Source organism: Halichoerus grypus, chromosome 3 (assembly GCF_964656455.1).
Source record: "Halichoerus grypus chromosome 3, mHalGry1.hap1.1, whole genome shotgun sequence".
In the NCBI taxonomy this organism is placed as follows: Eukaryota; Metazoa; Chordata; class Mammalia; order Carnivora; family Phocidae; genus Halichoerus; species Halichoerus grypus.
In genome coordinates, this window is record NC_135714.1 from 153274166 (window position 1) to 153301581 (window position 27416).

The window sequence follows — 27416 nt, forward strand, 5'->3', positions numbered from 1 at the left end:
ATTAAAAATCTGAGCTTCCTTTTAGCATCTTGCAGTGCCAGAAAGTAAGGAAGTGCTTAAAACACACACACACACACACATTGATAAAGGTATGTCAAAGGGACACAGAAACCAACACAGAGTTCCCAATGACCACAGCTGGAAAATTTGAGCAATAAAATAAAAAAATAGTTTTGGATTAAATCCAAAGTAAAAAGTGAATCCATATTGATACATGTAAATGACTAAATAAAGTAGTAAATGGGGTACAAAAGACAAATATCCCGTACAGAAAAATTCCAAATAAATATACTCCGCATTAAAGGAGGTGGAATATAACTCCCCACTCCTTCAGAGTGGGCTGTGCATTTTGACTTCCTTCCAAAGAGTACAGGATGGAAAGGAGGGGAAAAAGAGTAACTTTACAGTAGAGAGACCTGACACACATTGCCTTAGCCTGGTGATCAAAGTCAAGATTAACAGTCAAAAATCATGGGGATAGTATGAACTCTTGTTATGATGTGATAAAAATACACTTAACCTCTGTGATCTTCCTCCCCCAAATCCATAGCTCCAGTCTAATCATAAGAAAAAGATAAGACAAATTCCAATAGAGTGGCATTCAACAATATACTTAACTAGCTCTTCTAAAAACTATCAAGTTCATAAAAAAACAAGGAAAGTCTGAGAACCTTGTCACAGCCAACATGCACAATATTCCTAAAACAGCCTACACTTTAAATACAAAATATTAATATAGCACTGCATCAGAGGTTCCCAAACTTCCTCAGTTCATGGGTCCTTGGTGTCTTAGTAGTTTTTTTTCACAGCACTCCTAGGCCAAAAGAAATACCTAATGACTGCATTTATTAAGTAGTTAGGTCCAAATAACTTAAGAGCAGTAGCCCACTCAATGTCTGACAGTTGTTGCTGCTTCCCTCTATGTCAGACAGATGTCTCTGTGCTTCCATTGAATCCCTACAAGTTTGTAGTAGTGCCCTGGGGCACCTCAGAGCAGTTTAGGAATTACAGCTCTAAGTATTAAAATTCTGATGGGACATACATGACAATCATGTCACACAACTAATCTTAAGTCAATTGACTGGATAACATTTAAACTTATAGTTTCCATATGCTTCCGTAAAGCATTACATTGGTTAGTTAAATGTTAAATGGCAACATTGCTTCCACCTCATTCTCTTAGCAGCCCCCTTCACTATACTGATGATATTCCTCACTGTATTATTTAGGGTCCTCCAGAGAAACAGAAACAAAAGGAAGTGCATATATAGAGAGAGAGAAAGAAAGAAAGATTTATTGTAAGGAAATGGTTCCTCTGACTATGGAGACAGGCAAGTCCAAATCTATAGTGGGGGTTGGCAGGCTTAAGGCTCAGGACAGCTGATGGTGCCGATGAAGTCCAAAGGCAGTCTGCTGTGAATCTCCTTTTGATCAGAGAGGCCAGTCTTTTTGTTCTATTCAGGCCTTCAACTGATTAGATGAGGCTCACCCACATTATGGAGGGAAATCCACTTACTCAAAGTACATTGATCTAAATGTTAATTTTATCCAAATACCCTCCAAATTGGCACATTAAATTAATCATCACAAGTCCACCCTTTGTCACCCACACACATCTCCTTAAATCATAATCTCCAAATTAAGGCAACAACAAGGTCACACTTCTACCTGACATGATACAACAATTCTATATACAATGGAAAATCCACTAACCCTTTCTCCAGAGGAGGATGCAATGTCTTTGTGATGTTTAGTTTTCTCTTGATCTCTTGTAACTTAAGGACTATTTCATATAAAGTTCCATATAAAATTAATAATACTTAAATACTATGATATAAAGTCAACACATGTTACATAATAAGGAGATAAGAGGGAAGAAAACAAAGATATTTGCTCAATATATACATACACATTCAAAACAAAATAAAGGAAAAATATGACAATTACAGTTTTTATTTCTATGACTAGTCACATGGTCATATCTGGTATTTATAACTACCTTCTTCCACTACCCATTCTGTATTTCCTTTGCCCTCAGCAAGCAGTTCAGCTGGTGATGGCTTTTTACACAGTGGGGTGACCTAAATCCTAATTCTTGAAAGGTCTGGGCCATTAGTAGCCTTGTCTGGATTGGGTTGTTATAGTTTTCCATTAACCTTAATTTCAGAGATTGCTGGGGTTCCAGACATACTCCTCCTGACCTTCATTATGGAGTAGTAATCCAATTTCCCCTGGTAATCAGGATTCATTACCTCAGGAAGCATAGTAAGGCCCTTATTTGCCTGTTGTTGATTCAGAGGCATGAGGAGTCCAAAATGGCCAGGTAGTAGTCTTATCTTCCAGTTCAATGAAATCATTGTTATGTCTCCTGGTGGAAACATTCCTCTAGTTAGAACTAAAACCTCTAAGTATAAGTTGTGGGGACAGGAAGCAAAAATTTTACTAGCAGGTGAATAGAGCTACTCCTATTTCTAGCCCTAGATTCCTAGACCTGTGAATCCCAGCTTTGGAAGAAACAGCATCATGTATTGATTGATTCAGAGCATATACAACCTCCTACAAAGCCTTTCCCTAGTCCTACAAAGCATTTCTATCTGCCTGGCACTGAAATTAAATCCTCAAAAGGCTATTCCACTGTTTTATAAAGCCAGATGCTTCAGGATTGTAGGAAACAAGGTAAGACCAGTGAATTCCATAGGCATGAACCCATCAATGCACTTCATTTGCGTTAAATTAGTTCCTTGATCAGAAACAATGTTTTGTGGAATACTGTCAATAATACATTCTGTAGGTACATGAATGATAATTTTGGTAGAGGCATTGCATACAGAAAAAGCAAATCTATATCCAGAATAAGTGTCTATTCCAGTAAGAACAAAATTCAGCCCTTTCCATGATAGAAGTGGTCCAATGTAATCAACCTGACACAAGTAGCTGGCTATCACCTTGGGGAATGGTGCCATATTGGGAATTTATTGTCGGTCTCTGCTGTTGGCAGTTTGGGCACTCAGCAGTGGCCATAGCCAGGTTGGCCTTGGTGATTAAGAGTCCAAGTTGCTGACCCCATGCATAATCTCTATCCCTGCTTCCATGGCTGCTTTGTTCAGGAAGTGATTGGGAGATGACAGGGGTGGCTGGGAAAAGAAGCTGACTGGTAGTCACAGAATAAGTCATCCTATATACTGCATTATTAAAATCCTCCTCTGTTGAGACCTCCTTTTGGTGGGCATTGACATGAAACACAAGTATCTTCACTTTTTCACTCATTCAGAGAAGTTTATCCACATATTTCTTCTCCAGACTTCCTTGTCACCAATTTTCCAATCATGTTCCTTCCAAGTCCCTGACCCTCCAGCCAAACCATTGCCCACAGCCATGAATCAGTATATAATTGTACATGTGGCCATTTCTCCTTCTAAGCAAAATGAACAAACAGGTGCACTGCTTAAAGTTCTGGGAGAATTTCTCTTCCTCACTCTCCTTCAAGGATACCCCAAGAAGGAACTATAGTGCTACCTCTGTCTACTTTCAGATAATGCCTGCATATGATACAGAAGCACCTATAAATCAGGGCTGAGTTTCCTCTTCCTTGGTCAGCTGATTGTAAAGAACTCCTCATGAGTCCATAGGTGCAAACTGGGAGAAAGAAGGTAGTGTGGCTGGGTTGGAGTGAACCAAGGGCATTGGGACACTTCGTGTAACTTGTTTCTTCAGGGCCTGCTTGAGCCCAATCTCATATATACTAATGTCCATAGGATGATGGAGTGCTGCTATATGTACATGCCCAACTTTATGGCTTGGAATATCAGATAACACTCAGTTAATGATGGGCAGCTCAGGTCATATGGTAACTTGGTGGCCCATGGTTAAGTGTTCAGTATCTACAAGTTCTAGTATCAGGCCAAAAACTGCTTCTCAAAAGGAAGGTAGTTCTCTACCAAGGATGGCAGTACTTTTCTCCAAAACCCTAAGGGCCTATGCTATAATTTACCTTTAAGGGCCTGCCACAGTCTCCCAACAGTATCCCTATCTGCCACTGATACTTCAACCACCATTGGACCTGTTGGATCATAGGCCCAAGTGGCAGAGCAGCTTGTATGGCAAGCTGGACCTGTTGCAGAACCTTCTGTTCTGGGCTTCATGTAGCAGCTTTTTGGGTCACTTAGTAAATGGGCCAGAGTAGCACACTTAAATGAGGAATATGTTGCCTCCAAAATCCAATGAGGTCCACTAAGTTATACCTCTTTTTTGGTTGTAGGAAGGGAATAGATGCAACAATTCACGCTTTACCTTAGAAGGGATACCTCAACATGTCTGACCCACTGAATCCCTAGAAATTTCACCAAGGTTGGAGGCCCCTGAAATTGGTTAGATTTTTTTCTCACCACTAGCTTATAAATGTCTTACCAACAAGTCTAGAGTAATTGATTTCTCTTGCTCACGAGGTCTAATCAGCACAATGTCATCAATGTAAAGGACTAGTGTGATATCTTGTGGAGGGGAAAGGGATCTTATGATCAAGATCCCCATGAGTTAAATTATGACATAGGCCTGGAGAGTTGATATACCCCTGAGGTAGGCTAGAGAACAAACTGCTTCTGGTGGACCTTATGAATAGGGATGGAGAAAAAGGCATTTTCCAGATCAATAGCTACATAGCAGATACCAGGCAATATGTTAATTTGTTCAAGCAAGTAAAGTACATCTGGTAGAGTCACTGCAATTGGAGTCACCATCTTGTTAAGCTTACAATAATCCTCTGTCATTCTCAGAGAACTATCAGTGTTCTGTCCAGGCCAGATAGAATAGTTGAATGGGGATGTGGTGAGAATCACCACCCCTGCATTCTTTGTCTTTGATGGAGACACTAATCTCTGCAGTCCTTCCAGGAATGCAGGATTGTGTTCGGTTTACTATTTTCCTAGGTAAAGGCAGTGCCTCTTGGCCTTTTCCACCATAATATCCCTTACTACATAGATCAGGGAACCAGTATGAGATTCTGCCAGTTTCTCAGTATGTCTGTTCCAGTTGTACAGTCCAGAACTGGGAAAACAACCACAGGGTGGATTCAGGGACCCATCTCCTGTGAGATGTACTTCAGTTAAAACCCCATTGATCACCTGACCTCCATAAGCCCCTACTCTGACTAGAGGACCATAGTGGTGTTTGGGTCTCCTGGAATCAGTGTCCTTCAGAGCCAGTGTCCAGCAGTCCCCCAAAGGGCTGATTATTTCCTTTTCCCCAGTGTACAGTTATCCTGGTAAAAAGCTATAAGTCCCTTTGGGGAAAGCTGGGAAGATTAACAGTAAAAATATTTGGTGTATACTGGGGTCCATCTTCAAGGGTACCAAGCTTCCTTTTCATTTAAGTCATTCTGGGCTTGTAAACAGCTCAAGTCTGAGGAGAAGCCATAACTGTTTTTATAATTCAGATTAGACTTTTGTTCTCTTGACCTAGAACTTCTCTGCTTATCCAGAACAAGTAAGAATTTAGTAGGCTTCCTATCTGTTTCACTTCTAAGCACACTATAACCAACTAGCCAACCCCATGGGTCGGTGCATGTCAGCCTATCCCCATCACTGTGTTGACTCTGCTATTATGGTATCCATGCTCTCCTTGCCTTAGGCAGTTGAGTGCCACCATTAGGTATCTGCCACCCCAGGACCCAATTACTCTAATTGTGGTTAGGTTTCCCAGTTCAGAGACTGCAGTTCTCCCTGCAAGGTCTGGCCTACAAAGAATGATCACAGAGCTCTTCAAGGATTCTAAGACTCTCCTCACAAATTTATTTCTCACAGTCATGGTGAAAGGCATGTCTTCTGGACCTTCCCAGGGCGGGTGAGTGGGTCTCAGATGACAAACCCACTCCAACATCCCACCTTCCCTGTCTTTGAATCCCTTTCTTTACATGAAATCAAGGCAGATCCAGCACTTCTCTCTCACTCACTGTGGGTCACCTTTTGGCCCATGCTTCAGCCAGCCAACCAAACAAACTGTTAGACCCTTTCTAACTCCTCAAGATGCAACATTACATAGAAAATCTCTGCTTAGTTAGCCCCTATCAATAAATTCTGCATGACCCAACATTATGTTTCTTTCACCATTATCCCACCCTTTTAGTATCCATTACCACAAATACTCCCCAGATTTCTATCTGCACGAATTAGAAAACTCAGGTAATTCTTTTGGAATATAGCACACCACCTCATGGGTCATATGTTGTACCTCACCTTTAGGGTCCTGCTGAGAACTGAGTCTAGTTATAGGTCTAGAAGCAAAGAGGGGTGGTGGAGGTGGGTCCTCAGGAGCATCAGCATTGTCTTGCTTGGCAGTGGGGGAGGCCACTGCCCTCTCCTCAGGCAGTGCAGGCTTCAGACAGGGGTTAAGAGGTCACTTTTACTGGGGTAGAGAAACTGCTTCCACTGTCAAAGATGACTCATCAGAATTTAGGGGTCCAGTGTTCCCAGCTCCATCAGGGTCTTCCCACATATCCTCATTCCAACTTTCAGGATTCCATTCCTTCCCAGTTAATGCCTTTAACAGTAGACACCCTGTAAGGTTAGGAGTTCAACTCACATCGTATTTCAGCTAGATTCAGGATGAGATTGTGAGTTTGATTTTTAGCAATCTCAGCCTTGTGGCCATAGGAGAAAGGGTATCCTTCAGGAAAAATTGAGATTTCAAGTCATTTCTGGGACTCTTGAGCTGAGAATTTGAATTGTGAGCTCATCTTTTTCTTTCCCCACTCTATCTAACAACATTAGGAGCAACCAGCCAATCTCATTGTACTTATTGGTTTTTTTTTTTTTTAAAGATTTTATTTATTTATTTGAGAGAGAGAGAATGAGAGACAGAGAGCATGAGAGGGGTTAGGGTCAGAGGGAGAAGCAGACCCCCTGCCGAGCAGGGAGCCCGATGCGGGACTCGATCCAGGGACTCCAGGATCATGACCTGAGCCGAAGGCAGTCGCTTAACCAACTGAGCCACCCAGGCGCCCTCATTGTACTTATTGGTTTGACAAAAATGTTTGAACGTATCATATACATGGTCACCCAGATCTTAGTTTCTTGTAAGTTTAGTGTCTTTAAATCTAATCAGATTAGAGAGCCAATTCCAGAAATCCCAGAATGAATTCAGAAAATTCTTCCTTAAAATTTTGTTCTTCTAGAAGCACTCTCAGGGTGTCTTGGTGGCTCAGTTGGTTAAGCGTCTGCGTCAGCCCAGGTCATGATCCCAGAGCCCTGGGACTGGGTCCCCCATCAGGCTCCCTGTTCAGTGGAGAGCCTGCTTCTCCCTTTGCCCCTACCCCCTGCTCATGTGCTCTCTCTTTCATGCTCTCTCTCTCAAATAAATAAAATCTTAAAAAAAAAAAAAAAGAATTAGAAACACTCTCAGTACCAAAATCTGTACTAGTCAGAATTCCCCAGAGAAAAGTGTATGTGTATGTGCATGTGTGTATGTGTTATAAGAAGTTGCCTCACATGATCATGGAGACTGGTAAATCCTAATCTGCTGTTTATCTATCAGGCTCAAGACACAGAAAGGCTGATGGTGATAAACTCTGAAGGCCACCCAGGAAAGGTGATAGTGCAGATGAAATCCAAAAGGGGTGTATTGGAGAAACTCCCTCTTTTTTGTGGAGGCTAGTCTCTTTGTTCTATTCAGACCTTCAACTAATTGGATGAAGCCCACCACCTTATGGAGAGCAATCTGCTTCCTCAAAGTTCACTTATTCAAATGCTAATCTCATCCAAAAACCATCATACTCTCCAAGGTGAGATATAAAATTAACTGTTGTAGTCTCCCAGGTGTCTTTCACATGGTATTTTGTTTTCCCCATATGTTAGAACTAATAACGTGCCATACTTATCCTTACTTTGAGGACAACTCATTTTTACCTCTTTCTTGAGCAACATTAATTTTTTTCTCAGGACCCCCTACTTAAAAATCATATTTTCATTTTCTACCTTAGAACTCTTCTCTTTGGGGGCAGAAGGTTCTGCTCTCTTTCCCCCTTGCTTTCAGCTTGTTACCAATTTTCACTTCCAGTTTATTCTTTAGTCAAACTGATGATGCTCATCTCCAACTAGTCCTTCATTTGCTCTCTTTTCCACACTTGGAAAAACCTCACTTCTACAGCAGTCCTTCAGCAGATTCTCCTCCATGTTTCAGTCTCTCTGAGGAGACTTCTGGGTCCTGCCAGCCCATGAAGACGGCCCCCTCTGTACTCTGCAGGATTCCTGGGTCCCACCCCCTCTAGCACTCAATTGGAAGGGTCAGGTATGGGACATATCACTGTTTGCCAAGAAACTTCTTGAGGATGGGATCCTGCCTTCTGCTAAATCCTCCAGCATCTGACACTGTGAGCTGTCAATATAAGACCAAATTACTGAGTGTTGCCATGTGCCTCTTTTCTCCAGCTTCAGTTTCCATTGGATTTCCTGGGCCACACTAAAGATGCAGTGGCAATTTAGGAAATGTAAAACTTTAAATGGAAGCTTGGACTTTTCCCATGACCTAGAGCATGGCTGATATGTCTTCAGAAAGAGATTGTGAGACAAAATATTTCCTAGTTCTCTTTTCCCCCACTCTACCCTTGCTCCCCCTGTGGTCCTGAAGCAGCAATTTCTGGACATACTTTCTTCAGAAGTTCCTGGGAGCCTGGGATTTGGCTACCTTGGAGGCCAGCCAACCAGAATGTCCACCATCAAAGGACATCTTCAGTACACAGTCCCCTTTTCCTGTTCACAGCACTTTTATTTCTGTGTGGGGCACTACTTGCACCCACTATCAGTACACGTAGTTTTAAATGGCTGGCCCTTTGCTGGCTCCTGGAGTGGACTTGTAATTCGAACCTCACCTAGAAGAATGCCACAGTGATTGGAGCAGCAATGGGCTGTGAGCTTACGAGTCATGAGAATTAGACCACAGACTTTTGCTGGAATTACCAAGAAGAAGGCTCTCTCTTTTTACCAAGGCTATTAAACTGGTAGGATGCAAACTGGAGGTACTGGTAGTCATTATGGCCACCACTTGGAAGCCCTTTTTGAGGGTGATAGCTATAAAAAAATAGTCCCTGTCAACATTTGTTGAGCCCCTAGACTCAGCCATGCCCGAAGCCAAATACCACTGCTAGTGTCTTTCTGTTATGTACATCTACATCTATAAATAACTGTTTTTGGCTTTAGATGGTTTGAGATAGATAACTCACTTGCAATGGAAAGAGTCCTGACTAATGGAGGGACCCAAAGCCTAGTCCCCAAGCCAGGGCTCCAGCCTGCCTTTCTGGTCCTACTATCTATTGTCACCTTCAGTTCCTGGCCCTTAGATCTAATCTGTAGCCAGTCTGTCTGCTGGTAGTACATTTTCACACACCTTTATTGGTTAAGAAATAGCATCTTCTTTATTATCAGGAGAAAATGGCCCCGAATAGCATGACAGACAGAAGCGAAATCAGTATCCAGAATCTGGGGCTTCCTGGCTCTGGAAATTCTGCAGCATGGGACCTCACTTGTTTCCTATTGGGAGGAGCTCTCATTTCCTCAGCATTAAAGGGCCTTCCCTCTACCTCAGTCACCTTCTTAATCCAGAGGCTGTAATTTTCTAACAAGGTGTATATTCCTGGCACGTTCTTCTGTCCACAGCTCTTGCCCCAGCTGATGATGCCTACCTGGTACCAGGTCTTGTCAGATTCTGTGGTGCAGACCAGAGGCCCTCCACTGTCACCCTGTGGGCAGATAACACAGTTCAATAGTGAGTCCCATTCCAGACTGTTCATTTGAGGCAAAGCATAGCTCACTAATTGAGACAAGGCACTGATCTCCCCTGCTCCAGTCTGCCAAAGGAGATGTTGTCATTGCTGAGCAATGCCCACCCCTCTCCTGGGTCTACAGGAGCAGTGTGCCACTGTCAGGCTGGCTCTGGGAGTTATAGACAGTGGAGAAGATGAAACTGAAGAGGGAGGAGAGAGAGAGAGAATTGGTGAGAAAATCACTGCATGTAGCACAGTGAGAGAGGAGCTGGAGGCTGGAGTAAATGCTGCATAGAACAAGAGAAGTGGGAGCTAGTTTTGTGGGCCTTATCAAATCAGAAGCTCTGGGAAGGGCTGTAAAAGAAAAGAATGAAAGCAGGATATGAGAAATATTGTTAGAGTTGTGGATATGCTTTGAGTCTCCTTTCGTGTTCTTCCAGAGGGATGAAGGAGAATGATGTTCCTTTTTAATTCTTTGGTGTGGGTGTCTGCAGGACACAGCGAGCTAAAGCTTTTCTGAATGCATGACCCATCTGGGGTGGAATCACATGGACCTATGACTCACATGGTTCTATATATAGAAAATGTATACCAAGTCCCTACCGTGTACCACACATATATATGACTTCCTTCTACCCATTTTAATACATGTAAAATGAGGCTTAAGGAGGCTTAAAAGTTGATCAGGGCTACACAGTAGCCCAGCCAAAGCTGGAACCAGGACTTTCTGATGCCAAAGCACACATTCTTTCTACCTTGCTACTTGCCTTTCACGGAAGTTGCTGAGTGGCTACAATCATTCAGGAGGCCTTTCTGCAATGGAGAGATAGTCTCTTTTTCCAAGATCATAAATAGGTGGCTGGAATGAATGGAATCTTACAACAAGCTCTAACAGGAGGAGGTGGAGGATTAACATTTCCTGGACATGATACGTGAAGCACATTGCTAGCCCCTGGACTTTTGTTTCTCATCAATCACACTACCTCACATGAGGTAGGTCTTTTTTTTTTTTTAATTTTATTATGTTATGTTAGTCACCATACAATACATCATTAGTTTTTGATGTGGTGATCCATGATCCATTGTTTTCATATAACACCCAGTGCTCCATGCAGTGCGTGCCCTCTTTAATACCCATCACTGGGCTAACCAATCCCCCCTCCCTCCTCCCCTCTAAAACCCTGTTTATCAGAGTCCATAGTCTCTCATGGTTCATCTCTCCCTCCGATTTCCCTCCCTTCATTTTTCCCTTCCTTCTCCTAATGTTCTCCATGCTATTCCTTATGTTCCACAAATAAATGAAACCATATGATAATTGACTTTCTCTGCTTGACTTATTTCACTTAGCATAATCTCCTCCAGTCCCATCCATGTTGATGTAAAAGTTGGGTATTCATCCTTTCTGATGGCTGAGTAATATTCCATTGTATGTATGGACCACATCTTCTTTATCCATTCATCTACTGAAGGGCACCATGGCTCTTTCCACAGTTTGGCTATGAGGTAGGTCTTTTGATTCCCATTTTATAATTCCAAAATTGAAAGTCAGAGAGGTTTGATCACTCCCATTTAACAAATATTCACTGAGGAAAAACTAATTGTCAGGCCTTTGGGATACAAGACCTTATGCTCTAGTGGAAGAGATAAAAATGTAAACAAAAAGGATCAACTGTGTTTGATCATACTTCTGTATGAACACAATAAGGGAGGAGTACAAAGCAGGGAATAAATTGATTCTATTGAGGGAAAGGTCTGTCAGGGTATACTTCAAAACATTTAGTTTGAAGGGTAAATAGGAATTTGACAGGAAGAGTGTGTGGGGCGGGGGACTGATTGGAGGGGAATCAGACAGGAAGTAGAGGGACTAAGATGAGGACATAAAAATGATGAAGATCTGAACCAGGGATGACTTTGGATATAAATGATGAGGACTAGTTCCAAGGTCATAGGGTGTGGATAACAGAGATAAAGGGTAAGGGGGAGATAATGAATAAATGTGTTCAAGTGGAGTTTGGGTTGACTGAGGGATGCATCACCAAGCAGAGGGATATACAGAGCAGAATTACAAAGAGGTCACAGCTCAAGGACACCCAGTAAATGTGGGCCAAAAACAAAATTGCCCTTTCCAGTATAAAATGTTGCCTCTAACACTTGTCTGGATTTGTGGGTGTTTTTCTTTGTACTAGTTTTGTTTCAGTCATTGGGCAAGAACCAAATCAACAGGATTACCACTTCAATAACTCCTTCCATAAATTTTGTTTTTATAACTTTCTTCATTTTATGAAGGGATAAATGTTATTAAAAATCTTATTAATCTGTTGCCTTGACTATTTGTTATTTTCTTATACAACAGGGAGAGAACCGTCGTCCCTGGGCAAGTACCTCTTCTAAGCTTCAGTTTCCACATAGTTCAAATGGAAATAATACCAAGTACTTGCCAAGACTGTTGGCAGGTGAAATTTTAAGAGTATATAAATAACTCAGCCCAGGGTAAATGCTATGTAGTAAATGCCCTGGAAATGTATTAATACTGTTATTTAACCCTTATGTATTACAAACATTGCTTGTATATTTAGGAAATAGAGATTCTCCTCATGGACTGCTGGGACCAAGAAGGACATCTGTAAATACATGTCCTTTTATGCATAAACTTAATTTTTTTTTCTTGCTGTTGGAAAGAAAAAGCAAACATTGCCTCAAAGGAGGGTCTAGCCTCAGACAGTTAAGGACCCAGGGCTGATGACAGCATGCCTAAGGGGGACTTTCTTCCAAGGACGAAGCCTGGTAGCCAACTATGTGTCTGATTAGAAACATACTGACCACTAGAGCCTCTCAAGTTCACCACTGTGAGATATTTGTACCATGTGATTACTCCTGTCTGTTTTGGGGTAGAAGCAGATGACACGGCTTCCAGCCTGGCCCACTACCACCTGGACTTCAGGCAAATCGCTTAAATTCTAATCCTTGTTTTCTCATCTGTTAAACAGGGTGAATGAGAGCTGCCCAGCCCATTGTACAGGGTAGTGCAGAAAACGAAATTATTGAATATGTGTAAAAGAGCTATGAAGTTATTACACTGCTTTGGATCCATTCAGATGGTGAAGGGAATGATTGATGATTAAAATAACCATTTTTCTCACCTGTGAAACAGAGTCTCGATTAAATATTTCTATATATTTCTTCCCAGCTCTAAAATGTCTGTGATTCTAGGGGCGCCTGGCTGGCTCCCAGTCTGTAGAGCATGTGACTCTTGATCTCGGGGCTGTAAGTTCGAGCCTCATGCTGGGTGTAGAGATTACTTAAAAATAAAATTAAAAAATAAATAAAAGTAAAAAGTCTGTGATTCTAAAAGTCAAAGATTCTATGGAGTGAAATAAGACTTCTATGAAAGGTCACGGGTGATGAGCTCAAGTTAACACAGGGCAGTGAAACTACTGTGTTTGATACTATAATGATGGGTACGTGTAATTTATACTTTTGTCCTAACTTATAAGATAAGATGCACAACACCATAAATGAACACTAAAGTAAACTACGAACTTTGGGTGATAGTGATGTGTCCGTGTAGGTCCATAAATGGTAATAAATGTACCTCTCTGGTGGGGGATGTCGATAGTGCAAGAGGTTAGGCATATGGGAACAGTGGTAAATGGGAAATCCCAATATCTCCCTCTCAATTTTGTTGTGAACCTAAAACTGATCTAAAAAAATAAAGTCATTAAAGGTCTAAATCAAGTCAGCTTGGCAGTCCATAACCAGACTTCCCAGCAGCCCAGCGGGATGCCAGTTCTTAACCTGCAGACTCTTAGCTTCTTTGAGGACCTCTCTCAGGTGTCCCCTCCCCTAAGACTTCTTTACGGACAGATAATTGCTGGCTCCCTTGGAAGGTTCATCTATTTGACAAACATTTGTTGAGCATTTTTCATGTGCCAAGCACTGTGCTAGGCAGTGGGAATTTACACACGCATAAGACAACTTTTCTGCTGGAACTGAGAAGACAGATAAGAAAACAGTCAGTTCATTGTGATGATTGCTGCTCTGGAAAATTGATAGTCCTTCACAAAAGTGCTACATTACTAGCCGGGAATATGTTTGATTTTATATTTTGTTTGACTATGCCATTTAAAAATTATTTTTTAATAGAACTTTTTATTCTTCATAGTATAACGTTAGTAAGGAGGAAAAGTGTTAGGAAGAGTAAATAAAAAATCCGGTTGTTTTCCATTGTTAACTTTTAATTTTAATTTGTACTTTAAGTATAGCATCATCTTATTGCTATTATTTTGAACATATTTAAATGTTTTTGTTATAAAATTGTCATTTCTCTAAATTATGTCATTGATGACATGGTTTTTAAAAGTTTGCTGAATTTAAAAGTATGATTTTATTTTTAAACCCTAGGGGACTGTCTGCCTAGTTTATCTATTTTAAAGTGATGATAATATTGTATAATTTCAGAAAAATTTCCTTGACTGCATCACTGTCAACTTATTGTTAACAATAAAAAGCTGTCTAAGCAGAGGGCAAAGCTTTTCACTTCACAATTATAAAAACAAGGCCTAAAATGATAGACACACATTCATTTATAATACTCTTAATAGATGATTAATTTTAGAAGCCTTCACTAAAGTACATTTTGATGGGAGAGGTATTAAAGCAAAGCTCCTAGACTCTAGATGGTAGATCCAGCCACTGAAGCAAGGGGTACAGAAAATGTCATCAAAGGTGACACTTGATTATTTCGTATTTTGCCATAGTTGGCTTTGGCCATTTGAATGTAGGATGGTGTTAAATCAAAGAGATTGAAATGGTCTAGTGGGAGTGCCCATGGGGCCTGATTCTTATGTTGGGTGAGCAGTAGGAGTGGCAGCCTGGGATGACAGCAAGTCTTCCATGCCTGGCACACAACCTCCCTGGGTGATCTTGCTCTGCCCACCTCTCCAGCCTCGTTTCTTATTACTTCTGGCTTCTGAAATACTGGAAATTCCCTGAGCCCATGATGCAGTTTCAAGCCTTTGTGATTTTTCTCACATTCTCTCCAACTGCCCTCTTTTTCCAATCTTATCTATTAAATGTAGTTTCCCCTTTTCTATTGATATTGGAGGCCTTTGCCTCCTGCTTCAGTATGAAATGGTTGCTCCCTGAGTCTGTGGTATGGCTAGGATCTGAGATCTTTCTGTAACTGCTATTACTGGGAAGCTCATCTTCTCTTCCTTATTTCATTTTGATATAACTGTAGTTGTACAATGCAGTTACTATAACGTAGGTGTATAATGCAGTTGTAAGAAGTATATGTTATAATGTTATAAGGCAGTAAGAAGTAATACAAAGAGATCCCATGTTTCCTCCAATAATAACATCTTTATATGTTTCTTCCAATAATAACATCTTGCAAAACTACCGTACAATAGCACAACCAGGATGTTGGCATGGATACAGGGATCCCTCATGTTGCCCTTTTTGTCCTGCCTCTACTTCCCTCCTCCCTGCAACCCTTCCTTAATCCCTGGCAACCACGAATCTATTCTCCATGTCTGTAATTTTGTCATTTCTAGAATGTTACATAAATGGAATCATTCAGTGTGGGACCACTGGGGATCAGCTTGTTTCACACAGTGTAAGTCTCAGTAGAGCCATCCACATTGGTGCATGTATCAGTTTGTTTTTGTCACAGCTGAGTGGTATTGCATGGCCTTGATGTACCATAGTTTAACCATCCACATCTTCAAAGACATTTATTTTCAATTTTTGGCTATTATGAATGATATAAACACTCCTGGACAGATTTTAATGTGAACACGAGCCTTCATTTATCTCGACTAAGTGCCTAAGAATGGCATTTGCTGGGTTGTATGGCAGGAGTGCATTCCGTTTTTTAAGAAACTGCCAAACTGTTTTCCAGAGTGATTAGATTATTTTATTTTATTTTATTTTATTATTATTTTTTTAACTTCAAATGATATTTCAGTCTTCATTTTCATTTCACTTTTTAAAAAATTTTTTATTGTTATGTTAATCACCATACATTATATCATTAGTTTTTGATGTAGTGTTCCATGATTCATTGTTTGTGCATAACACCCAGTGCTCCATGCAGAACGTGCCCTCTTTAATACCCATCACCAGGCTAACCCATCCTCCCACCCCCCTCCCCTCTAGAACCCTCAGTTTGTTTTTCAGAGTCCATCGTCTCTCATGGTTTGTCTCCCCCTCCGATTTCCCCCCTTCATTCTTCCCCTCCTGCTATCTTCTTCTTTTTTTTTCTTAACATATATTGCATTATTTGTTTCAGAGGTACAGATCTGTGATTCAACAGTCTTACACAATTCACAGAGCTCACCATAGCACATACCCTCCCCAATGTCTATCACCCAGCCACTCCAGCCCTCCCACCCCCCCCACTCCAGCAACCCTCAGTTTGTTTCCTGAGATTAAGAATTCCTCATATCAGTGAGGTCATATGATACATGTCTTTCTCTGATTGACTTATTTCGCTCAGCATAACACCCTCCAGTTCCATCCACGTCATTGCAAATGGCAAGATCTCATTCCTTTTGATGGCTGCATAATATTCCATTGTATATATATACCACCTCTTCTTTATCCATTCATCTGTCGATGGACATCTTGGCTCTTTCCACAGTTTGGCTATTGTGGACATTGCTGCTATAAACATCGGGGTGCACGTACCCCTTCGGATCACTACATTTGTATCTTTGGGGTAAATACCCAGTAGTGCAATTGCTGGATCATATGGTAGCTCTATTTTCAACTTTTTGAGGAACCTCCATACTGTTTTCCAGAGTGGTTGCACCAGCTTGCATTCCCACCAACAGTGTAGGAGGGTTCCCCTTTCTCCACATCCCCGCCAACATCTGTCTTTTCCTGACTTGTTAATTTTAGCCATTCTGACTGGTGTGAGGTGGTATCTCATTGAGGTTTTGATTTGGATTTCCCTGATGCCGAGCGATGTTGAGCACTTTTTCATGTGTCTATTAGCCATTTGGATGTCTTCTTTGCAGAAATGTCTGTTCATGTCTTCTGCCCATTTCTTGATTGGATTTTTTGTTCTTTGGGTTTTGAGTTTGAGAAGTTCTTTATAGATTTTGGATACTAGCCCTTTATCTGATATGTCATTTGCAAATATCTTCTCCCATTCTGTCGGTTGTCTTTTGGTTTTGTTGACTGTTTCTTTTGCTGTGCAAAAGCTTTTTATCTTGATGAAGTCCCAATAGTTCATTTTTGCCCTTGCTTCCCTTGCCTTTGGCGATGTTTCTAGGAAGAAGTTGCTGTGGCTGAGGTCGAAGAGGTTGCTGCCTGTGTTCCTCTTTAGGATTTTGATGGACTCCTGTCTCACATTGAGGTCTTTCAACCATTTGGAGTGTATTTTTGTGTGTGGTGTAAGGAAATGGTCCAGTTTCATTCTTCTGCATGTGGCTGTCCAATTTTCCCAACACCAGAGTGGTTCGATTATTTTAAATTTCCACCAGCCATGCATGAGGGCTCCAGTTCCTCTGCATTTTTGTCAGCATTTGGTGGTGTCACTATTTTTTCTTTTTCTTTTTTTTTAGCCATTCTGAGAGGTATGGAGTGATAGCTCATTGTAGTTTTAATTTGCATTTGCTTAATGGCCAATGATGTTGAACTTCTTTTCATGTTCTTATTTGCCATCTGTATATCTTGTTTAGTGAAATGTCTGTCCATGTCTTTTGCCCATTTTCTAACTGGATAGTTTTTTTCTACTTTTGAGTTTGAGAGTTCTCTATATATTCTAAGTAATTCCTTTGTTGGATATCATCTCCCAATCTGTAGCTTTGTTTTCATCCTCTTGTAACAACACTCCCACCAGCCTTAAGGGTTGACTTGCTCCAAGTTAACACACTCCTTGCTTGCTGACCTAAGTCCCCTGATCTATAACAGAATAAATTTACTTTCTTTGAGATTTGCAGACCATGCACCTTGAGGAGTGAAGGACCAGAACTTTCCTAGGCCACAGAAGCCAGCAAATCTCTCTGAAACCTCTTCAGCTTTCTGATTAGCTAACAATTTTTTTAGCAAAATGGTTATTTTGTTTAGTTTTTTTTTTTTTAGGACACACAAATGATTTTGTTGTCCTCCCTCCCTTCATGCATATGTAGACTTGGCCCTCCTTTGCAGAAAGAACAGCATTCTCCCAGTACCAGATCCCCTTGCATTAGAATAATGCTTATAGCTAGCATCATCAAGTCTGCATGTAATCAAGAAACGTAGCTGCCACTGCACTTCCTTTGCTGATTAACCACCCTAAACCCCTTTAAAAACCCCTGGGCCAGGCAGAAAACTCAGAGTTGGCTTTTGGTCAAAAGTCCATCTTCTCCCTGGGTTGCTGGCCTCCTGACTAGAGCTCAAATTTCTTTCCAATCAAAAACTCATCTCTTTTTTTCTTTTTTCTTTTTTTTTTCTTTATGTGGTATATATACACAATGGAATATTATGCAGCCATCAAAAGGAATGAAATCTCGCCATTTGCAACAACGTGGATAGAACTGGAGGGTATTATGCTGAGCGAAATAAGTTAATCAGAGAAAGACATGTATCATATGACCTCACTGATATGAGGAATTCTTAATCTCAGGAAACAAACTGCGGGTTGCTGGAGTGGTGGGGGGTGGGAGGGATGGGGTGGCTGGGTGATGGACACTGGGGAGGGTATGTGCTATGGTGAGCTCTGTGAATTGTGCAAGACTGTTGAATCACAGACCTGTACCCCTGAAACAAATAACACATTATATGTTAAAAAAAAAAAAAAGAAGAAGATAGCAGGAAGGGAAGAATGAAGGGGGGGAAATTGGAGGGGGAGACGAACCATGAGAGACAATGGACTCTGAAAAACAAACTGAGGGTTCTAGAGGGGAGGAGGGTGGAGGGATGGGTTAGCCTGGTGATGGGTACTAAAGAGGGACGTACTGAATGGAGCACTGGGTGTTATACGCAAACAATGAATCATGGAACACTACATCAAAAACTAATGATGTAATGTATGGTGATTAACATAACATAATAAAAAAAATAAGAAAAAATAAAATGCTAAAATAGAAAAAAAAGTAAAAATTTGAAAAATAAAATAAAATCTTTTATTAAAAAAAAAAACTCATCTCTTGAGTGATGGCCTTTCAAGTGACTGGGCAGCTGAACTTGGATTTGGTAACACTCTTAATGGGGTCTTTCACAAGGCAAAAGTGTTTAATTTTGATGAGGTCCAATTAACCAATTTTTCCTTTTATGAATTGTGTCTTTGATGTTACTCTATGTGTCAAGGATTTCCTGTGTTTTTTACTAAAAGTTTTATGGTTTTTCATTTAAGTTCATGATACATTTTGAGTTGTTTTTTCTTTAAAGATTTTATTTATTTGAGAGAGAGAAAGCATGAGCAGGGGGGAGGGACAGAGGGAGAGGGAGAAGCAGACTCCCCACTGAGCGGGGAGCCCATTGCAGTGCTCCATCCCAGGACCCTGAGATCATGACCTGAGCCAAAGTCAGATGCTTAACCGACTGAGCCACCCAGGCACCACTTAAGTTTTAATTGAACTTATTCTAGGAATTAATGGTTCTCAATTTAATAAAAAGATTCTTTACTCTGATTTTTGGCTATATTTTTCCTTATTTTCCTTATCCTATGTTTATCAATAAATTAAATCCAACTCTCTGTTCTAGCTATGACAGATCCTGCCTGGAGTATTGTCTTGAGTATTAGGTTGCAAGACTGGTTCTCATTTAAATCTTCAATTTTAACAGGTTTCTTTGAAATTGGAGTCGGGGGTGGGAGATAGCAACTCTTTACCTTTGGACTGGGGTGGAAGCCCCGATTCTCCACTCAGGCCAGTGATGACTAGGGGAAGAGCAGGCGTGCTCAGTTATACCTGGGTGGCATACCTGGGTGGGGTGGAAGCCCAAGTTCCTCAGGTGGCTTCCAGTGACATAAAGGGGGGCAGAGGATGGCTGGTTACTACTAGACTGTAGTTAAAGTCCTGGTTCTCCATATAACTTCTTCTGTAACCACTATGGTGGGCAGTGGAAGGAAGTCGAGGTTGTCCACTTGACCTTGATTGATGGGGTAGGAGGGCCATCAATTTTTTTCCTGTTGTTTTGTTAGAATACAATGGTTAATGTTTATTGTCAAAAAGTTTCTTCCTTCCTAGGTTGCTCCTTTCCTAGTCCAAAGAGAGGGAAGTGTTTCTGGTTTTGTTAGTTTTCATCTGTGCTCATTGGCATTCTGGGTTGCAGGCTTGTCTAGCAACCAGTCTGGGATATATAAAAAAAAAAAAAAAAAAAAAACAAACCCAAGGAACTCACTGCTGGGTCCTTTCTTAAGCATTGGAATATCCAGTCAGTCTATCTCTACCTTTCAGAGCCTTTATTTTTGTTTTACAATATAATGTATAGTACTTTTAGCTGTACTTAGTGGAAGGGATTGGGGGAACTCTGTTTACTCCATCCTGTCTAGAACCAGAAGTTCCAATTCTCTTTTTTGTTTTGTAATGTTTTAAATGGTCCAAAATGTGAAGAAAACACAAGGTTAATGTGACGCTTGATATTATCTCTCTTTTTGGTCCTCACAATATTCACCACATGAGAGACTACTTCTAAACAGTGTCATTGCTACAAGAGTCCATTCTTTCTTACCTCAGAACCCTTTCTCCATTCTCTTCTCCCTCATTCCCTCAACCCCTATCCCAACAACTCTCTTCTAAGACCTTATCTCACAGCCTAGCAGGGAAAACTACCATCTCCTAACATTAAACAATAATAGATAATTCTGTAGATAGATACTTTCCCCTTCCATGAGACAGCTTTTTCATTACTCTACAGGATATTTAACATCTGTATCCGTAGTTTTATACCAGTGACCAGATCCATTGCCCAGCAAATGAGTAGGACTAAGTGGACTCATCAAGGTGATGATGAACAGAGCATCTCTCAAGACAGAGCATTCTTAGGCTTTAAAGACAACAGCCATCATTCATCCTTAGAGCCACAGGAAGCTAATTTCTGAGGGGTTTTTTTCCTATTTTTTCTAGCATCAATCAAAAATGTTTTTCTTTTTAAATTGTTGTGTTCATTTTATTAAAAACTAAGATTCCAGTCTTTAGTTCAGTGAAATCCACATGTATTTTCCAAAATAGTAAGTCTTTACTCAACTGTCTGCCCAGGAGATTGTGGACTCCTTTAGGTGAGAAACTATGTTTCATTCATGGTTGGATTCCCCAGGGCTTAATGTGCTCACAGTAAATTAATGAAATAAAATGATTCCTTGTATGAATCTCAAATCCTGCTTGGCTTTTTGTTTTTTAAGAAGTCCGAGGAATGGAAAAGACTTGGAGCCCTATTTATGTAGTATATCTAGAGAAGAGTAGAAATATTTATGCAGAGTTGCTACATACTGACTCATGGGCATGCACTGACATTCCAAGGACCTGACAATGAGTAGTCCCCAATTCATGTCCCCATTCCCATGGTGGAGCCCTGAATCCCACACATTTTCCAGACTCTTACTGTCTATTCTCAGTGAAGAGAAGATACCCTTGCATTGGCAGCCCTGAGGTGATAGGAGCCTATAGGGTGAGGGTGGGGATACCCCTCAGTTACCTGGCAAGCATCAAAACTCTCATTCTCATATCCAGCACACAGCATATTCTTGGTAAGTTTTGGAAATGCCTTTGAACATTTCTCCCAATCCATGATGATCATTGGCACTTTCATCAGATCAGTTTTCATAGAGTTTTTGTCATCTAGTCCACAGAGAAAGCACATTAGAAAAGTCACTAGATAGCAGTCTCAGTGCTGATAATGCAACTAGATCACCCTGTGTATCCCTGCGTCCCACCAGCCACTTGTCTACCTTTCTTCATATCCTCCACTTTCCCCTTCCTTCCAGTAATCCCATGCTATTCACTCATTCTACCATCCCAGTCTTTTCTAAGCAATTCCCCGCCTACTTGAATTATTCCTCTTATTCAAAATCATAATCCTGCTTCCAAGTAGGCTTCCTGTTTAACTCCAACCAGCCCTACAGAATTGACTTCTTGGAACTGGCTATTGATCATTCATTTCTCAACATAAGCTTGCCTCTTCAGCATGTATACCTATTGCTACTTTTTAGTGAGTATGACACTTCTCCAACACAGGGCTGCCGAGAGTAGGTTTGTGCTCCTAGGGAAAAAGCTTTCAGGTCCTCCAGGCAAGGGTAGGTTGGCTAAAAGTCTTTATAGGGGATTTGCCAAGGCCCTTTCTGGACTGCCAGCTTCCAGGAATTTGTCTGGACTTCTTTCTATCTCATTAACTCAGACCACATAGATTTCCAAATTCTTCTCCTTATTGAGTAATTTTAATCTTATAAGTACCCATCTGCCTCTTCCTCACTTTAACTATCCAGTAGTAGCCCAGAAAGTGTTACTCTAGTTGTCCTCTAGTTACTAAACTCCTGAAATACCTACCATTCTCCAGACCCCAGCTGGTTGCAAAGATCCCCATGGACCTAGAGTCTTGTTCAGGCCTGAGACAGTGCTGTGCTGTTCCCATCCCTTCCCCTACCTATTTTCTTTGGGGATAGTCCAATGGGCCTTTCATAATCCCTTTTTGCCCTAGTACAGCTCCTCCTTTCTTGGCCAAGTAACAATGTAACAACAAGTAATAACACATTCATTTCTAAGAATGGCTGGGCAACATTCCAGGACCATCAAAATTCTAGGCTGGGACAGGCATCTTGAATGCCTGTAGGAACCAGGTGGGAAACATCAATGTGTGAATCAAAGGAGATGCAAGAGAATAAAGAGTATGGGGGCCCCTGGCAAACTGGAGAGTTTAAATTCAGTTAAACAAACAAACAAGACTGCTCTGTGCTGGCTGAATATGACCACACCTGGCAACTGGCTTGGTGACTGGCATCTCAACTTGGGGCCTTGAGGAGATGCTTCCTTGGCACTGGGAACGGACTGAGATTTGGCCTCTGTGAGCCTCAGGAATGCAGGGATTTGTTCCAATGCAAGTCTTTTTCTCCTTCCTCCTTCCTTAGCCCTCTCTCCTTTCATGCTCCTGCCCACATCTTAAGGTTTACTGGCCCATCCTCAGATGCCTGTGATGTGGTTCCTCCCCCAGCAGCTCTCAGGAGATGCTGAGCAGTCACGTACCACTGCTGGTCTGACCCCATCCTGCCACCCAGCAGTTGTGCCACACGGAGGGGCTGGGCTTTCTGGGCATGCAGATGGGCTCTGTCAGTCCGTTGAATGTGATGGGTGAGTCCAACAGCAGCAAGGCGATATCATTGTCCATGTTGTGTCTTTGAAAGTCCTTGTGAAGAACTATGCTAGTAACACCCTTTATCTCCACAGATGAGCTTCTTAAGTCATTGCTTCCCAGCACAACACTCAAGTCCGTTGGACTGGTGGCATAGAAACAGAGAGGGGGAAGTGGGAGGGGAAGAGGAGTCATGAAGCACACAGAATTTAATTTGCCCAAAAAACTTAAATCCCATATAGTTCTCGGGGCCTTTAGGACTTGTCCTACTGGGGCTGTTGCTCAGGAGATGTAAGAATTTTAAAAAGGTAGAGGGAAGTGAAACAGTAGGGGTGGCAGACTACAGCCACATTGCTGCTCCAGCACAGTCCTAGAGATATGAGATATTCCTGTCTAATGTTACAGAGAAAGTACTTAGCTTTGGGGACTCCAAAGAATACACAGGAGACCACCTGGCATAGATCAAACTTGCTTCAGATAGGTAAGGTGTTATCACATTGATTTGTCTACAAACAACTTAGAGACCCAGGCTCAGTATTTAATCTAAACCTACCACTGATTAAGCGAAAGAATCTTTAATAATAATTTAGGCATTCCCTCTAGGCTGAATGGCCAGAAACTTCCCAATAGCCAATCCTTAAGTATATCATGGAAGCATATGCAACAAGTTTCCTTCGTTATGCCATGGTGAAACTTTCCCCTGTTTTTTATTAACTTTTAAAAATCAGCCTTTCTGTGTATCTTCAAACTTCCTTGCAGTGGTGTAGCAGGTGTAGCAGGAAGCATAAGCACTGGAGCCAGGATTTAAATCCTATTTCTGTTTACTATGTGTGCACTGTGGGTGAGTCACCCAGCCTTACTGGGCCTGTTTCCCTTTCTATAAAAATAAGGTTGTTCATTCTACCTGTCTCAGGGGGTTATTGTAAGATTGAATGAGTTAAAATGGGGTTATTCATCTACCTTCTTCAGGGTTGATGTCTGAATGAATAAGTTAATGCAGGTAATTTCTTAGCAGGTAACTAATTCATGATTAGTAGCCAGTAAATTCTAGATTTACAACCAGTCTCCTGGCGTGCAGACAAAACTCTCCAAGGAGCAAGTAAATAGGGTGTCAGAAAGCCCAGGATCCCAGACTTCCAGAATTAGCAGAATTTCCTTCTAGAAGGACTTACATGTCCTAGAAGAGGTGGGTGGACCAAGGCTTTTGCTCCACCAAACCATGAATATTCCTGAAGAGGACAGTGTGTAACCTCAGGGAAACCATAGTTATTGGTCCTGGGTGACAATGAGGAGGGCACAGCAGATGCCATCTTCAGGTTCACTGCCTCCTCCTCCCTGGGGCTGGAAGGGTTGGGTGGTAGTCATTCCTGTCTGACTCAGGACTGACCAGGTCTAGGATTTCCCTTAGCAATCAAGTTTTGCTGAGTGTGGGGCGGTGCCCTGGGGATGAACACTGTCAGAAGCAACAGGGATGGGCTCTTGGATACTTACAGTAGCTCTTCAAAAACTACACAGTGAAGAGCAGTGACAATCCACCACTTGTTGATGATTGAGCCGCCACAGAAATGTTCATTTCTTGCCTGAATACTCACCTGCCATGGGAACTCACCCACCTCAGCCTCCATCCCCCCTATGATTCTGGAATACTGAGCTCTTCCATCAAAAATTGGTCTTTTACCACATTCTGGTAGAATGAAAGAGAAAAAAATGGGAAAAGATGCAACACTTAGTCAATATCCATGGAGGCTTATAAGTAGTTATCATTATACCCATTCTAGAGATGAGGAAATTGAGGCTGGCCCAGTGAAGCCCCTCTAGGAATATGATTAAGGCAACAGTTGCTTTATTTTGTTGCATAGAGTCTGGGACATGGGTCAGAAGTGTTGGCTCTGTCCCCTCTCCAGCGTTGTGATCTCAAACAAGTCACTTCACTGAGCCTGTTTCCTGCTCTAGTCTAAGAGAAATCAGAGGAAAATATGTGTCCAGAGCCATCTCTGGAGTGTTAGGCAGAATAATGCCCCCTCCCCCAATAGATGTCCATGTCCTAATGGACCGTGCCCTGGAACTTATAACTATGTTACCTTTCAGGGAAAGGGGGACTTGAGAGATGGAATTAAATCTGCTAATCTGCTGACTTTAAAATGGGGAGATTATCCTGAATAATGTGAGTGGGCCCAGTGTAGTTACAAGGGTCCTTAACATGGTGGAAGGAAGCAGGAGAGAGATATGACTATGGAAGAAAGGTATGCAGAGGTGCATCCTGCTGGCTTTGAAGATGGTGGGGCTAGCAGCCAAGCAATACAGATGACCTGTAGAAGCTAGAAAAGGCAAGGCAAAAGATTCTCCCCTAAAGCCTCAGATCAGGAACAAAGTCCTGCTGATAGCTTGATCTTTGCTCAGTGAGACCTGTGCTGATTTTTATCCTACAGAAATGTAAGATGAGAAATGGGTGTTGTTTAAGCTTGTGGTGGTTTGTTACAGCAGCTATAGGAAACACACATGCAGGGAACCAAAAAGGTGGCCCAGAAAGGGCATCGACCTCCTGCAAGCCCTGAGCCTGAGCCCTTCTAGGTTAGAACATTCTGTTCCAGGCAGAGTAGCTCCATGCCCTGAGACACTGAGAGCAAAGGTTGTGGCTGCTTATGCAGAGAAGAGACATTCGCCTCTGGATAGAGTACAGGTCCAGCGCCTTGCCCCCGGGAGGAGGAGCCACTCCATTTATGGTGGTTGACTTGACTGTCGCCTTGTGTTCCAGAACAAGGAATGAGTTTGACTCTAAAGAGCCTAAGGTCTTCTCTTGTCTCTTTCTTGATGCCACTTGTCCAACTTTTCACTTAATAAAGGTTTTGAGGATTTTGTAGTGTGGGTTGGAGTGACCCAGTAGTGGACATGTTTTGCTTAAAAAAAAAATACAACTATAGTGAAAATTTAGCAATTTGTGTCAAAGGCCTTCAGCTGTCAGTAATCTATAAAGACTCTTTTCAGAACTTTCGGATCTGCACTTCCTCTTTTATTTACCAAACACAAAGTGCTTACTATGTGTCATGCATTATTACAAACATTCTACAAAGACCAATTTACTTAATTTTCATAATAATGCTATGAGGTCAGGATAAAAAATCATATATGAATGTATGGTTTCAATCATATTAACAAGCTGGCCTGATGCGTGTGGGAGGAAATGTGTCATGATACTAAGAGTGATAATGAGCTTGAAGCTTGATCAAATGATGGATGACTGCTATGGGTACCAATAGTGTGACATCTCTGAGAAGCAGAATATGGCATTTGCTAAGAGGGTGGGCTCTGGAGTCCCACAGCCCAAATCCGAATCCTGGCTCTGTTGCTTACTGACTGAATGATTTCAGTAAGCATTGGGGAAAACCACTTATCCTTGCTTACCCTCCCTTTCTTCATTCCTAAAATGGACCTACCCTATAAAACAGATGTTTTACAGATTAAATGAGATAGTGGGCATTGAGGTGTCCAACACAGTGCTTGGCACAGAGTAAATCCTCAAGCCACATTAGCTGTCAGAATTTTTCATATCATCTTGCACCAAAGGCTTCATGGGGCTGTCAGCTGGGCGCCATTCTCCTTTGTCCTGAGAACACCAGTGTAGAATCGTGTGGACTTGTCAATTAATACTAGAGCACAAAACCCCTGAGCAGTGATGGAGGCAATGCTGAAATGGGTGAGAATCTATGGCAATTGTAAACACTGGAGAGGGGTGCATTCTGCTGATTCTCTCCTGACACCACACACCACCCCTGACTCACATTTCAGCCAACGCCCAGGCCAGAGTGAGGGAGGCCAGGTGAATAGGCTGTGTTCTTTTCATGGGGTAGTGTGCGGAAAGGGAAATGCAGGCCCTGGAGTCAGATGGATGCAAAATCCCAGCTCTTGGGCTTCCCCGCTGTGTGACTTGGGACAAATCTTCAACCTTCATAAGGCTCAGAGTTCCTCACGCATGCATGGGGCTGAGAGCGGAGACCCCACTGTGGTAGGATGGAAATTAAATGTGGGGAATTACCTGACCCATGAGAGCAGCTAAGTAACCCAGCTTCCCTGTAACCTCAGCCACCCCTTAGAGAAAGAACCCATCGGGGAACCAACCGTGAGGAGCTGCCCATTGAGAACAGAAGGCCCTGGACTTCTGCCTCTGTGCACACATGTGCTTGTGCCCAGCTAGGCTTCTGCTCTGCACCTGCAGTTCCCCGGAGCTCTGTCATGCTCCTGACCCCCACGCTTTTCTTCCCCTGATTTGGAGGTCTGATGTTCAGCTCATTCTGGGCACTTGCTTCTAGGCACGCCATTACTCATTCAGAGATAAAATTTAGGATTTCAAAACTGAAACTTAAGGTCAGACTGGTTGAACTCTGGACTGGGGAAG

The 27416-nt window shown here is 41.9% G+C and overlaps 1 protein-coding gene across 2 annotated transcripts in view; it reads right to left on the minus strand.

Annotated features, from left to right (window-relative positions):
- Positions 1-9386: 9386 nt before the first annotated feature.
- The window catches only part of PRSS55 (serine protease 55), a 109772-nt gene continuing 91742 nt past the window's right edge, over positions 9387-27416 (minus strand). For both annotated transcript variants that reach the window (XM_078069453.1, XM_078069452.1), the window contains 4 exons: positions 24515-24707; positions 22918-23168; positions 21377-21519; positions 9387-9727 (listed from right to left, as the gene is read on the minus strand). In XM_078069453.1, the coding sequence (XP_077925579.1) occupies positions 9410-9727; positions 21377-21519; positions 22918-23168; positions 24515-24648 (846 nt within the window). In that variant the 5' untranslated portion in view covers positions 24649-24707 and the 3' untranslated portion in view covers positions 9387-9409. The remainder of the gene's footprint in view (positions 9728-21376; positions 21520-22917; positions 23169-24514; positions 24708-27416) is intronic.